Source organism: Pipistrellus hanaki, assembly GCF_964339955.1.
Source record: "Pipistrellus hanaki genome assembly, chromosome: 9".
Taxonomy (NCBI): Eukaryota; Metazoa; Chordata; class Mammalia; order Chiroptera; family Vespertilionidae; genus Pipistrellus; species Pipistrellus hanaki.
Window position 1 is genome coordinate 30629982 of NC_140511.1, and position 15349 is coordinate 30645330.

The 15349-nt window shown below is 36.8% G+C and overlaps 1 protein-coding gene across 2 annotated transcripts in view; it reads right to left on the reverse strand.

Moving 5' to 3' along the window:
* Window positions 1-15349, reverse strand: part of LOC311627915 (glutamate carboxypeptidase 2) — a 49294-nt gene that overhangs the window by 5906 nt on the left and 28039 nt on the right. For both annotated transcript variants that reach the window (XM_084894644.1, XM_084894645.1), the window contains exons 8-15: window positions 13914-14012; window positions 13291-13376; window positions 10936-11055; window positions 8536-8618; window positions 6942-7005; window positions 4884-4951; window positions 1365-1456; window positions 47-137 (exon numbers count right to left, since the gene is read on the reverse strand). In XM_084894644.1, the coding sequence (XP_084750770.1) occupies window positions 47-137; window positions 1365-1456; window positions 4884-4951; window positions 6942-7005; window positions 8536-8618; window positions 10936-11055; window positions 13291-13376; window positions 13914-14012 (703 nt within the window). The remainder of the gene's footprint in view (window positions 1-46; window positions 138-1364; window positions 1457-4883; window positions 4952-6941; window positions 7006-8535; window positions 8619-10935; window positions 11056-13290; window positions 13377-13913; window positions 14013-15349) is intronic.

Sequence of the window (15349 nt, forward strand, 5' to 3'; positions counted from 1 at the left end):
GATTGTAATTACTAAGTAATCCTGAATTACTTATGGATTGACTTACCCAATTTTTAGTATACCGTGCTCTGCCTGAAGCAACTCCGAGTCTTTGGAAGAACACCTCAAAATCATTACCAGATCCCAACTTGCTAATCCTTGTAGGGATAAAATTCAGAATTACTTGAGATGTCTTCATCAAGTACAGATTAAAGATTAATTAAACGTCATTATTATAGAAAAAGTTAAATATAATTTTCAAATGCATCACCTTAGACATGTAGGAAAAATTTTTGAGAGAAATATTAGTTTTGATCACAAAATATCTACTCCAAGAATATTTTGTTAGGGTGACCATTGTTCTTTTGGGTTCCCTATTCCAATGAGTGGATAGCAGGAAAGGGATTAACCCCACATCAACAATAAGCAATTCTTCAGGAAACCAACAGGGGTCCTACCAGTCATTTCAATACTGACACTATATATCTGGAAATAGCATTAGATTCTGTGGTAGGAAGTTAGACATGAGCAGAGCAAGGTCAATGGGCTGGGTACAGAAGGTCACCAGGCAGAAAACCCCAGATGCCCAGCAACGGATAATTGTAAGGTGGGATCTCATTCCCAGGGTGTCTTATCCTCCCTTAACGTATGGCTGGTCTTGTGGTTTGGGACCTCCTGAGTCTTCTTCCCTAGAGATAACATCTAGTTGTATTTCAGCTTCAGGCCCAGAAAGGCAGTAAAACCAGATGCCACAGCTGACCTCAGGGCCCAGCTGTATTGAATAATAACCCCCAGTCCTGACTTTGACCAATCAATCAGACCCTGACCGTGAAAGGACACACCTGGAAAGCTGCTGAATATTCTATTGAGATCTTCCTGGGGCCTCCCCTAAAATCTCTACCCTTAATATCCTCAGGACTACGGGTCCTTTTTACTCAAATAAATAAATTTTTTGTATATCCTATTACAGTCTAAAATTAATTTTGATTTATACAACCAAAACTGCAATAATATCTATATTTTTCTTAGAGTAACTAAAATATTTGTTATTGTATGATGTTCAGAAAATAAGATAATTTATAGAGTCAGTAGGGAAAATATGAGGGGAATTATTCTCAACCATTATAATCTTTTATTTACCATGCATAAATATTACCTATTCAAAAGGAAAGCATCTCTTGATGACCTAGAGATTTATCTTCAAACACATACATAGTAATATTTTATTTGAGAACCTCATCACTTTTCCTTTATCAAAGGTTAGAGAATTTTTAAAACAAATAAAAATTTTTTATTAATGATTGGAAAAAAACCTTTTTATTTCCAACACAATCCCATACTAAAATTCAGTAGAGTTTTGTCTCTTTGCTTGTTTGATTGTTTACCTGGGCATGCCAATGAGCTCTGGTGAAGGGCTTTTTTCATTCCAGCTCTCATAGAGAGATCTGCCTTCAAAGCCTTCATCAGGACTTTGGAGCTGCACACATTAAAGAGAGAGAAGATACTTATGAGTCAGATGTTTTAAAATCTGAATGTCCATTAACCAGGAAATGAATAGCTAAATTATATTTAGCAACACAAGGGAAGTATCCCGGCCCCGTTGCTCAGTTGGTAGGAGCGCTGCCCCAACACAAAAAAGGTTTTTCAAGTTTGATTCCTAATCAGGGCACATACCTATGTTGCAGGTTCAATGCCCCATTGGGATGCAAACAGGGGGCAACCAATAGATGTTTCTCTCTCTCCCCACCACTTCTTTTCTTTCTTTCTAAAAATCAATGAACATACCTTAAGGTGAAGATTAAACAAAACAAAAAAAATTAAAAAAAAAAAAAAAACCACAAGGGAAGCAATTTGTACCTTAATAGTCATTAAGATTTACAATAATGAGTTTCTAACACTACAGGAAAATGCTCACTACTTATAATATACAAGTGCAACTATTATAAACAATACGTGGAATGTATGGAAAAGAGGCTACACATATTATACAAAGCCACTGTATTCAAAGGAATGGTTATATTATGTAAAAAAATAATTATCTCTTTTAATGAATTAAGTGGGGCTACTCTCAAAAACATTATTTCTGGTTTGGCTCAGTGGTAGAGCGTCGGTCTGCGGACTGAAAGGTCCCAGGTTCGATTCCGGTCAGGGGCATGTACTTTGGTTGTGGGCACATCCCCGGTGCGGGGTGTGCAAAAGAGGCAGCTGGTTGATGTTTCTCTCTCATGGATGTTTCTGGCTCTCTATCTCTCTCCCTTCCTCTCTGTAAAAAATCAATAAAATATATTTCAAAACAAAACAAACAAACAAACAAAAAAACACGTTATTTCTCCTCTTATAAAAACAATGGAAAAGAAGTAAGATAGGGACAGGAAGGTATTTCTTTTAATATTTCTTCTTTTTCAACATGGTAGCTAAAGGTCATTAAGTAATATATAACAAAATAAATGCACTAATATTTTCTTTAATTAATTGAGTATATATTGTAATTGCATTAATACTGAGCTTTAAATACATTTTCTGGTTTTACAGATGAGCAAACAAAGTAAAATATGAGCTATTGTTGAATTCTAGACTCAGAACATGAAATGTGATGGCAAAACCACTTAGCAATTAAACTTTAATTAATGTTCCCTAGTTACTCATAGGTTATTGAACAGTATATGGTATATAATGTTTTTATTTTATATTTAATAAACGTCCTATGTTCTATTTTTCAACAAATTCCATTTTTTTTATAAAATATATTTTATTGATTTTTGACAGAGAGGAAGGAAGAAGTATAGAGTTAGAAACATCGATGAAAGAGAAACATCAACCAGCTGCCCCTTGCACACCCCCTACTGGGGATGTGCCTGCAACCAAGATACATGCCCTTGACTGGAATCAAACCCAGGACCTTTCAGTCCGCAGGCAGACACTCTATCCAGTAAGTCAAACCGGTTTTGACAAATTCCATTTTTAAAAGCCTATAGAGTACCTATGCTATTTAAGACTTGTTGTGAAGTTCCAGGCCAAACCGGTTTTGGCAAATTCCATTTTTAAAAGCCTATAGAGTACTATCTATGCTGTTTAAGACTTGTTGTGAAGTTCCAGGAATACCAAGTTCAATTAGATACTTTTAAAACTCCCCATTAGTGGGAAATTAAATAAGAACATTGAATTCAATCGCTTGGTGCTGTAACATAGGTATATATGAAGGTCTTTGGGAACACAAATAAATTTGCATAAATGTGGGGAGAGAGAAGTTATGCTACATCTTAACTTGTAAACTATGAATAAATACAGCAACAAAATAATTTTACTCAAGCTTATTTACAACACTTTGGTATGATGGACAGTATCACTCCAATTATTCTAAGTAATGCAAATTTGGAACAGTGTAAAAACATAAGACTAAATTCTCTGTTTATCACTAAAAGTTGAAATGTTGCAATTCACTTTCCCAAAACAAAGAAAACAGAATCAAACAAAACCCCAAATGATGTCATCACATCATTTCAAAATTGTCCTAGAGAGTAGTGTTAATGCAATTGTCCCAGTAAACAAATACAGCTGCCACTTGTCCTTAGCATTTACCTTAAATTACATGAACAGTGGGAACTCACTGAAATACCGTTTCAGATATTTAAAATTGTATACACTTTATGGAAATTAATAAAACAGCAGGTAAGTGATGGAGCTCTTAACAGCATAAAATATATTTTTCAAATTAATTTTTCTAGTCCTGTAGGAAATGCTAATTTATAAGATTAAATTCCATGCTTTTGAAACCAAAGTTTAGTGATATTTGTCTTACTTAAAATCACTATCTAAAGGGAAATATTTTTCTTTTTTGGTGTTTTTTTGTTGTTGTTAATCCTCACCCAAGGATATTTTCCACTAATTTTCTAGAGTGAAAGGGAGAAAAAGATGAGAGAGAGAGAGAGAGAAAAAAAAAGAGAGAAAGAGAGAGAGAGAGGAAAAACATTGATGTGAGAGACACATAGATTGATTATCTTTCTCACACACCCTGAGTTACTTGCCCCTGACCAGAATCAAACCTGAGACCCTTCAGTCCGTGGGTAAATAGATGCTCTATTAACTGAGTCAAACTGGCTAGGGCATTGAACTTTTCTTGATAATTACATTTCAATTAGTAATTTTATTAAATGGGCGAGTCTTTTTCCCCCCCTTTCCAATACAAATTAGCAGTAACAAGAAAAATCTGCCACTCCAAAAACCCAGAAACAATGATTTTATGAGGCAGGAGAACTAAAGTGAAGAGTCGCCTGTCCTTTATGGATTCAGCATCACCTGTCCACCCAGTTCACTACCTGGAGCTGCTGTCAGGGGAAGAAAACTTTAGCCGTCAGCCCAGCCTAGTGGGACTCAGAGGAATGGAGCCGGGTCAGGAAGTCAGGAAAGGGGTACATGTTCTCACCGAGCCTCTTCCCCAAATCGCTTTGTCCCTAGCAGCCAGCACTTAGTGTGTTCTTAATTATATCCTCTCTCAATCAGAAACTTTGTTTTTCTGCATCCTGGGTTACTTGATATCATTCATTATATTAAGGAGTATGAACCAGTTTTAAAATTAAGGCATTAAACCCCAGAACCAAGTCTCGGTTTAGCTACTAGATAAGCTGTATAACTTCAGTGGCTAATGCGTTTTTTTTTTTTGCTATTGCTTTTTAAGCCCCAGTTTTCAAGTTGGGGTGTAGACACGTTGCTTCCGGGTGGTGAGGGGAGAAATGAGATAATGTGTGTAAACATATTATTAGAGGTAATGTCCTATGGAGTGGATATTTGCTATATGAGGAAAAGAGAAGTTATAAAACAACAGATGCTTAACATAACAACGGTATCTCAAGACAATAGCATTTGCTGAACTCAGATTTTCTCAAATTATATGTAATTATTTGTACCTCCTTTGTTAGGTTGTATACCAAGCTGTACATCAGTGGTGTACAATCGACTCTCAGAGTGTAGTTTCCTGAAAGACCAGAAGTTTGGTTATTTTTTTATTTCCTTTTTTTGTATTTTATTTTTTTCATTCAAAGACCACTCTTCATTCCTTAGTCAATTGATCCTTTTAAAACCTGAGTCCAATCAAAACTCATCGTCCTCAGTGCCAGAGAAGAAGCTACCTCAGGTCACCTGCCCACACCCTCCCCTCCCACTCTGCCCACCCAGACTTTTTCTCAGGGTCTTTGTACACCTGTCCCCTCAGCCTGGAACAGTGTTAGGCATTAGAGCTGCAGGACTTACTCTCCCGCTTCACTTAGACCTCTGGCCTAATGTCCTGCTTTCAGAAAGGTTACCTCAGAACAAAAAATGCAAGAGGCAGAACCATTTATCTGTAATATGAGATCAAAAACCTGTATAAGGTAGGAAGAATGTAGTGGTTAGGAAGATAACATTGAAACAGAGCAGGTAGATTTGAATCTCAGCCCCACCCTTTACATTCTGGGGAATTTTGGGAGAGTTGCTTAATCCCTTTGAATCTCAGTTCCCTGTTCTGTACAAGACGAATAAAACAATATTTACCTCACAGAATTATTGTATTAAACTTTTATGTATGATGCACTTACGAAAACTACACTGTGGACTTGTGGGAGCTAAATTCTATGCACGTTTGTGTCGTTTGTTCTTAATCCTGACCATGATGGGCAGACAATGCAGCATTTTATTTTATTATTATTATTTTTTAATTATGTTTTTATTGTTTGTTTGTTTGTTTAGAGAGAGATAGAGGAAGGATAAGAGAGGAATATCACTGATTAGCTGTCTCCTGCATGACCCCAGTGGGGATCAAGCCCACAACCCAGGCATGTGCCCTCACCGGGAATCAAACTGTGATCTCCTGGATTCATAGGTAGATGCTCAACCACTGAGCCATGCTGGGCCAATGTAGCATTTTACAACAGAGAATGGCATAATCATTAAAATACAATGATTTAAAAATAAAAAAATAAATTTAAAAAACATTAAAAATCAGATCTTAAAAAAGACTAGCAATAAAGAGAACAGTATGCTACTTTGGAAAAATATACGGAGTATTTATTCTGTGTGGCAAAGTGTCTCATCTTGCTGTGTGTTTGTAAGTAAGGGTAATAATAATACAAGCTAACATTTTTTGAAGATTCACTCTATGCAGGACAAAAGTCTGGGAGGTTTGCAAATATAAACCACTTTGCCCTCACAAGAGCCTTTAAGGTCTGTGCTTTTAGTAACTCCATATACAGGTGAGAAAACTGAGACACAGAAAGTGAGTAACAACCTGAGGTCACATAGCTAGGAAGTGACGGGGACAGGAAGAGGGCCAGGAGCTTAGTCATGAACCTAAGACGAGGAGGAAAGAATAACTGAAATGCCCTGAGGTAGGAGGCACTGTAGCTCACACAAGTGAACAAAGAAGAAAATGTAAAGGCCAACATGTCTCCATCAAAAGGGGCTGAGGGTGGAGTGAAAAAGGTGAAGGGACTGAGGTACAAATTGGCAGTTACATAATAGTCATGGGGATGCAAAGTATAGCAAGGGAATAGAGTCGATAACATTGTACTAACTATGGATGGGGTACTAGACTCAGTGGGGGACCACTTGGTAAGTTATATGAATGTCTAATCACAGTATGTTCACACTAGTAGTGAATATCAACTGTAATTGAAAAACATTTTTAAAATAAATAAAAATGAACATCCATTAGTCTGGGAATAAGAACAAAATCGTACCTTTTGTGCTACCTCATTCTAAGGCCGTTGAAATCTTTAGTTCCATGATCCACCTATTCATTTAACAGGTATTTACTGAAGACCTACTCTGTACAAGGTGATCTGCCACACGAAATGAAGCAGAGTGCGGCTTTCCCAAGTTAGCTCTCTGGGGCTCACAGCTGCGGTGAGTCAGGGGCCTTCTAAGTGTATGAAATAAACTGCCCCTACTTCTGTGATCCCATCTTTTTCAATGAGACCAATGATATTCACCTTCTATAGAAGAATCTGCGTTAATATAGGCCACACCACGCTCCTGAAGAAGTCTGGAATTCTCCTATAATATGAAAGAAGAAAAAGCATAAACATACAGCTATACCTTCCCCCTTAAAAAAATGCACTCTCCATGAAATGTGTGCAGGTTTCTGAATTGAACTGGCCCAAATTATCCACAAATTCGATATATTAGTTTATAAAAATTATTCGTTTGAAAGAATTGAAATAAAAAATATTGGTAAGAATAACAAAACATTTTAAGGCTAAAATGTAAGCTAAGACTGACTATGTTCTTAATTTGGTAAAAGGAAAGGAAGTTGATTTCTTAACCATAATATAGTTTATCCTTCAAGAAATTCTCTTAGTAAATACGAAGGACATAAGAGAACCTTTCAGTGGAAGTCTTCTCATGAATATCTCATTATTTAAGTACAGAATCTTATTATTTCAAATATACCTGTTAAAAATGTGAATATCAACGTCCTCTACCCTGAAATATGAAGTTCCCCTGTAGAATGCCACCACCTACTGGTCAATATTGACCATTGCAATTTAAAAAAAAAAAAAAAAGTGCAGCAGAAACCGGTTTGGCTCCCTGGATAGAGTGTTGCTCTGTGGACTGAAAGGTCCCAGATTCCATTCCGGTCAAGGGAATGTACCTTGGTTGTGGGCACATCCCCGTTAGGGGGTGTGCAGGAGGCAACTGGTCACTGTTTCTCTCTCATTGATGTTTCTAGCTCTCTACCCTCTCCCCTCCTCTCTGTAAAAAATCAATAAAATATATATATTTTTAAAAATAAATAAAAAAAAGAAGTGTAGCAGTTACTTTTGAGACATCAAATGGATTCTGAATTTCTTAAATATGCAATTTCCTACATGATGCAAATAGTTTGAAAGAGACAAATCATAATCCTAACATATTTAGGCTCTTCCTGATGCCAACATAAACTTTCTTATCTACAAAAATACTACTTTTATTTTTCCCCCAAAGAAAATTGAAGGTTACAGGTCTTCCCACAATTCATGGGACATAATAGGAGCCCAATAAATTTTGATTACAGGACTTGAAGTGGATGGAATCAGTGTCAACTTTGCATATATTTATAGCTAATGCCTATTACACAAAGAAAACAATACATGCAAATAAAAATTACTTTCCAAGGAGCCTCATAAATATTATGTAGTGGGACTTGATGCCTCACTCTTAGCATGATTTAATTCAGAGTAGGTCATTATGATATGGAGAAGATAGCTGTGAAAGATATATATTTCAATGTGCTTAGCTTTAAGAGCTAATTTGAAAAAGGTAATAGAAAGATGGTATCATATTTTACTGTTTGGTTTCTAGTGAATTTACTTAGCTCCTATCACACTGGCAGGAAATAAAGTTATTTTGACAACAGACATTAACTGGCTCCGAAATGTTAACATGGAACCTAGTTCTTTGATGACAAAGATATTTTTATTGTTGATTTTTGAACACAGATATATTGCTTCACTGGATTCACGTGTTATGTTCACATCCTTGAGAATTAAGTTTGAAATGCTGTCTCATTATGAAAATATATATTGTAGCACACCATCCACTAACCTCTGCCCACTCAGTAGAACCGAGAAGACCAAATTCTTCTGCATCCCAGCTTGCAAACAAAATTGTTCTTCTAGGCCTCCATCCTAAAATAGTATGTATATACATATAAATGCTGAAAAAAAATGCAAGCTTTCTCCAACATTGCCAAGCCCGACAGGAAAAACAACAACAAACAAAACCATGGATTGTTTAGGTTTATGAAGATTGGCTGAGCATAGGAAACCACCTGTGACCCACGGCTGCGGAAGAAGAGAGTGCTGGATGTGGTCTGAGTTTAGAGAGCACATACAGCAGAGAAAATCCTTGACAGCTCTTCCTGTTTGTTGTTCTGGCATCATGTGATTGTTCAGTGTCAGCTGGTTGTATGATTTCACTCAATTGTGCCAGGATTCCTCAACAGAAGCTCAGTTAACCATGTCAATGTCTGTGGCTACTGAAACGTACATAAAATTCAACAGGAAGATGGTATGGCTTGGAGTAACACTGGTGTGAAAGGAAGATCTTATGTCAAACTCTGGTTCTTTCGTTAACTAGCAGTATGACCAAGGGAAAGCCATTCAAACTTACTAAGTCTCTGTTTCTTCATTGGTACGCCAGGAATAATAAGGTAAAGATACTATTTGATTGTTGGAAGGATTAAATGATTACTATTTATAACCCTTTGCACTCCGAACCATTCTGGACATTGGCTACCAGCTACTCGATGCTACTTTGCGGCGGACACGTGCGTTGAATTAACTCAATTCCCCGTAATCACTAATAAACTGCAATGTCCCCCCTGAGAGGGGACATCCGAGTGATATGCTAAGGGATAAATATACACTAGTAAGTGATCAAAAAAAAGGTAAGTGTCCATTATTTTAGTAACTATTTCATTTGTGCTTATTCAGAAGAAGTATCCCTATATGAGCCGAGTTCAGTGTTTCATTTTTGTCACATTTCTTAATAACATCATTCAAATTATCGTTAATATTATTCTTCATCTTTGCGTTCTTTGGCATGCTCTATATTCTAGAGCCTAGAATGATTCCAGTGATGTTTTATACTTAACACAGAAAATCTTACAAAATCATGAAAGGTTTTGTAATAATATTAAACACTACAGAATTCATAAACTCTGCAAATTCGGGTCTCCATAATTTTGTTTTCTAAAAATATAACATAGTTGGGTGGGGGGGAAAATAAAGCACCTTTACACTTTATTTTAAAGAGAGACATCATGGTTTTGTGGACGGTAGCCAGAAATTTGAGTTTAAGCCCTGGTTCTCTGTCTTTGCAACACACTAGCTACAGAACCTTGTGTGAGTTTCCTGATCCTGTAAACCTTGGTTACCTCCATTGTAAAGTGAGAATAGAAATAAATAGGTTAACTTCTCCCTGGTAGCTACGAGTTCCAAATAGATAGCACCTGTGGAAGCACCATTTCTCTGAGAAAATAAGTATCATGCAAACTTAACATATTTTTTACTGTTGTTTTCTTGTTGCTAAAATAAAAATGAAAATAATAGGGATCACATTTATAGCCCCAAGATACCTTGTTTGCAGGGTCAGTAAATAGAGTTGACTTTCTGCTGTCATTGTACAATAATTATTTCAAAAAGCAACTATTTAAACTAAACTTTATTTGGATTTTATATGAAGATTTAAAATGACTGAAATAATGGTAAGAGCATAAACCTAAGTTCTGGAGAGCAACCCAAAGCTTGGGGTTTACGAATATGCAGATATTGAATTTTTGACAGTATCTCATTAGTCGAAAAGACCAGTATTTTTCTGAATAAGCTTTGGTCTCCTCAGTTACTTAGTACACTTGATCTGAGGTGTGAGGCTGGAAGAACCCAGAAACTTCTACTCACAGTTCCCAGGCTGGGAAGCTTTGACTTATGACCTAATTCTGGGATGTACGTACTCCTCTGTGAGGAAAATCATCTCTATCTTCTTAGTTGCTAAGAGCAACCACTTATGGTGTAATTCCTTTATTTCAAATTATAGCTTAATATATCAATATCAATAAAGTAAATATTACTATGTAAATGCAAGCAATATAACTAACTAACCAACATAAGTAATATAACCCAGTTAATTGAAAGCTATTCTGTGCTGGAAACTGATCATTTTCCCAAATTAATTCTTTTCTAGTCTCTCTTCATTTTGTGTGTGGCCTTTTCCAGTACCAGAACCCTGAACAGGAACCCTGAACTATGTGGGACGTGAAAAGGGACTCCCACAATTCTGTGCTACTAACAAGTACTCTATGCTACTCAGATGACACAGTCTGCATGTATCCTGTTAGTTCACCCTTCATACAAATCTATGAGGTGACATTTTTACACTCAGTCAACAGGGAACTAAGCTGAGACTCAAAGAAGTAGATATTTTTACCTACTTCACTTACATTACCTTCTTTTTTCAGAATTCCAAAACTCCTCACAATTTCATGAACAACAGCTGCTCCACTCTGAGGGTCAATGCCACCAAACACCCATGAGTCACGGTGACCTCCAAGAATGACATATCTGTCTAAAAAGCACCGTTGCAAAATTATTGGTCATTCCAAGTCAGTAACAAAACACATTGCAAATGATTCCAGCATCTGATCACAGAGCACCAAAACTTTGGCGAAACCGGTTTGGCTCAGTGGTAGAGCGTCAGTCTGCGGACTGAAGGGTCCCAGGTTCGATTCCGGTCAGGGGCATGTATTACTTTGGCTGCGGGCACATCCCCAGTAGGGGGTGTGCAAGAGGCAGATGGTCGATGTTTCTCTCTCATCGACGTTTCTAGCTCTATCCCTCTCCCTTCCTCTCTGTAAAAAAATCAATAAAATATATTAAAAAACAAAAACAAAAAAAAACCTCAAAGGAAGCACTGGCAGGGTGGCTTAGTTGGTTAGAGCAATTGTCTTGATACTCCAAGGTTTCCAGTTCCATCCCCAGTCAGGGCACATACAAGAATCAACCAATGAATGTCTAAATTGTGTAAATCAGTAGAACAACAAACTGATGTTTCTCTCTCTCTCTCTCTTTCTCTCTCTCTCTTTTTCTTTCTCTCTATCTCTCTCTCAGGTCAATAAATAAAATTTAAAAAAAAGAGAGGAAGATAGCAAGCTTCCTGAACATGTGTATAAACACATAATGTATTTTGTGCTGATTTTGATGTATGAAGAAAATATGAGTGATATGCAAATGTATAGTATTATAGTAATTATAAGTATATATGTAATAATAATTAAGTATAAAATTATCTTATTCATATCTTTACATAATTCTCTATTACTCCTCCTTTACCTACTTAGCACTGCTTCCAGTATTTTCATATTAAGTTCTCTACTTCCTACTCCTTCTATTTATTTTTAAGATTCAGGTAAAAGATTTTCTCCCTTTATGAACCATTCCTAGTTTCCATGGGAATAGGGACTTTCTTGCCTACCCAGCCCTGGGGGCAATCTTTTCATATCTGAAAAAATATTTACCACACTAAAATATATGCCCTCCACCCCCCAACCATAAACTCCTTGTTCCCAGGTGATGTCTTTTTTTTTTTTTTTTAATCCCACCATCCCCGATGCTTAGCACAGAGCTGGCAAAAAATAGGTACTCAGCAAAATTCAACAAATAGCCAGTTATATATTGTTTCGTTTTCATTGGAGCATATCAACATTCTTGATCACTGAAGAAAAGCATTGGCTGCTTATAAGAAAGATATAGAATTTAATTAGATCTGTTTTGGTAATATATATATATATATATATATATATATATATATATATATCCCAACAATTTTTAAGGAACTGAAACATTAATATATCTTTATAAGGTATATTAATCCCCAGATGTCTGAAATCCTTTGGAAAGCATGTATCTATATATTTCATTAACTTCAATTTTTAAAAAATTGTTAATTCAAAGTTACTTTAATTTTCTGAGTGCTATCTTTTTTCAAAGATTTTTTAATTGATTCATAGGGAGGAAGGGAGAAGGACAGAAAAACATTAATGTGAGTGAAACATCAATCAGCTGCCTCCTGCATGCCCTCTACTGGGGATTCAACCCGAAACGCAGGAATGTGCCCTGACCAGGAATCAAAGCAGCTGAGCTACACTGGCCAGTGCTCTAGTGCTATCTTTTATATAGATATTTATAGTTATCATGAAGACATTTACCCATACAAAACTAAGTGGTAAACAAATCCAGAAAACACCTAATATCCATGTCTCCCTGCGCTTCCTTCCTTGATCCCCTAAGCAAAGAGTGCACACTTTAACCCCACCATTCACTTCTCTCTCTCTCTCTCTCTCTCTCTCTCTCTCTCGCTCTCGCTCTCGCTCTCGCTCTCGCTCTCGCTCTCGCTCTCACTCTCGCTATCTCTTTTTTAAAAACATACCCGTATTTTCTGGCGTATAAGACGAATTTTGAAACGAAAAAAAGTCAACTGAAAATCGGGGGCAAAAGACCAAAATTGCACAAAAATTACCTGCAGATCTTGATGGCAAAGTCTTTTCTTTGAAGTGGGGGGTAGTCTTATACAGTGAATATAGGCCTAAACCTATGTTTTAACTGTAAAAATTAGGGGATCGTCTTATACGCCGGAAAATATGGTATATCAAAGTACGAAATCACCTCATATCTATGTATTTTGTACTTATATGAGTTCCAGTAGAGAAAAGAGTTGCTTTGCTCACCTGATAGCACCAAAGCTTGTAGTAGTAAGTACTTGGCAAAGAAAAGTTGTTCATTTACTACATTCTGATTAACTCACCTGGTTCTACTGCTCCTCGGAGAGTTCCAATCACATTGTAAATTCTTGTCACTTTATTGCTGGAATGGATGTGCATCTTGACTTTTCTAATGCAAACATAAAGAACACATTCAAAAATTACTGGTTAACAGATTACCACCCACAATTTTTTAAAAAAATATATTTTATTGATTTTTTACAGAGAAGAAGAGAGAGGGATAGAGAGTTAGAAACATCGATGAGAGAGAATCATCGATTGGTTGCCTCTTGCACACCCCCTACTGGGGATGTGCCTGCAACCAAGGTACATGCCCTTGACCAGAATTGAACTTGGGACCTTTCAGTCCACAGGCCGACGCTCTATCCACTGAGCCAAAAACGGTTTCAGCAAACCCACAATTTTTAAATCTTACATTATTGTTTAAAAGATTTCTAAAGGCATGCAGACAAAAATTACATTGGCCACCTGTCCGACTATAATGATGTAAGTGTAGTCTCTTCAACCTGTGACTTTGTTTCCTGCTGATACTAGATAGGTCTTACTTTTTTAAATCATCCTCAATAATTGCTTATTTTGTAATGAAAAAAAAAAAAAAAAAAGAGGTGTCCGCCCTAAAGAGAGTTAAAATAAAAAGTCTCTTAACTGTGTAGAGAAGTTTCCAATAAAGCCAGGTCCAACGTTGTAGGGCACTTTGAGACTTCCTTTCCAACTGCTGTCCGGAGGTGCTGTCCCACCCATTTTCCTGTTGAAAACAAAAAGTATTAATAGCTGGGGGTAATTGTGAAGTTGCAAGTTCAAGTGTCAATAAACTTGCTTTCTTTTTTTTTTTTTAATATATTTTATTGATTTTTTACAAAGAGAAAGAGAGAGTTAGAAACATCGATGAGAGAGAATCATCGATCAGCTGCCTCTTGCACACCCCCTACTGGGGATGTGCCCGCAACCAAGGGACATGCCCTTGACTGGAATCGAACCCGGGACCTTTCAGTCCGCAGGCTGACGCTCTATCCACTGAGCCAAACCAGTTTCGGCAAACTTGCTTTCTTGAGTGTCTGTTCATAATAGTTTCTATGAGTCAGCAATAGTGCAAAGTGCTTTGCCGATAATATGCCATTTCACTCTTTACTGCAGTCCTGGCCAGTATGGCTCAGTTGGTTAGTCATTTTCCTGTGCACTGAAAGGTTATTGGTTCAATTCCCAGTCAAGGCACATGCCTGGGCTTTGGCTCGATGCCTGTAGGGGGAAAAGGGTGTACAGGAGGCAGCCAATGGATGTTTGGCTATCACATCCGTGTGTTGTTTTGGATGTAGAATGATATATTCTACAGTAATAACATTGAATACCTTTGGGGTGGAAATGGATAAAAAGGAAACTTCTTCCAGTATAGCCCTTTGAATTTTGAACTGTGTCAATATATCTCCTTTTACATAATTTCAATTACACTATACATTGTTTTGAAATCTATTTTCCCCTTAATAGTATAGCATATGCATGTTTCCAGTACAATATGCATTTTAATGGCTTCCAGTACTATCATAGCCTATGATATATTTGACTACTTATCAGTTATTGAAGATTTGTGTAGTTTATAGTTTTTCACTATCAGAAGTAATTCTAAAATTGCTTTTATTCTATTCACTATTATCTTTTAAATACCAGGAATATTTAGACTTTATAAATATATTTAGACAATGTTGCCCTAAAAATATGAGCCCAACCCTGAATCCTAATCCAAGTGGTAAAGCTAACATAAAAAGATAAAAAGACCAGGGTGCTATTATTTAAATTGGAAAGATCCTGCCAACTCCCTGATGTCAGCCTCCTCACTGCACTAAGTTATACAGCGTTTTCTTATAGTCCCTAAAATAAAATGATCAAGAATGTCTTGAACTCAAAGACACTAGGGACCACAGTGTCTGACTAACTGACCAGACACTCTGGTTTCTAGCAATTCTACTTTCAGAAGTCAGTGTTCTCTTGGGTCCTAAAGGATAAGGAAGAACAAGGGACACGCAGACACGAGAAAGCAGGGCGAGAAAGAGTCCCAGTGCCAGGTTAAGCAGTAACACCTTGTGGAGG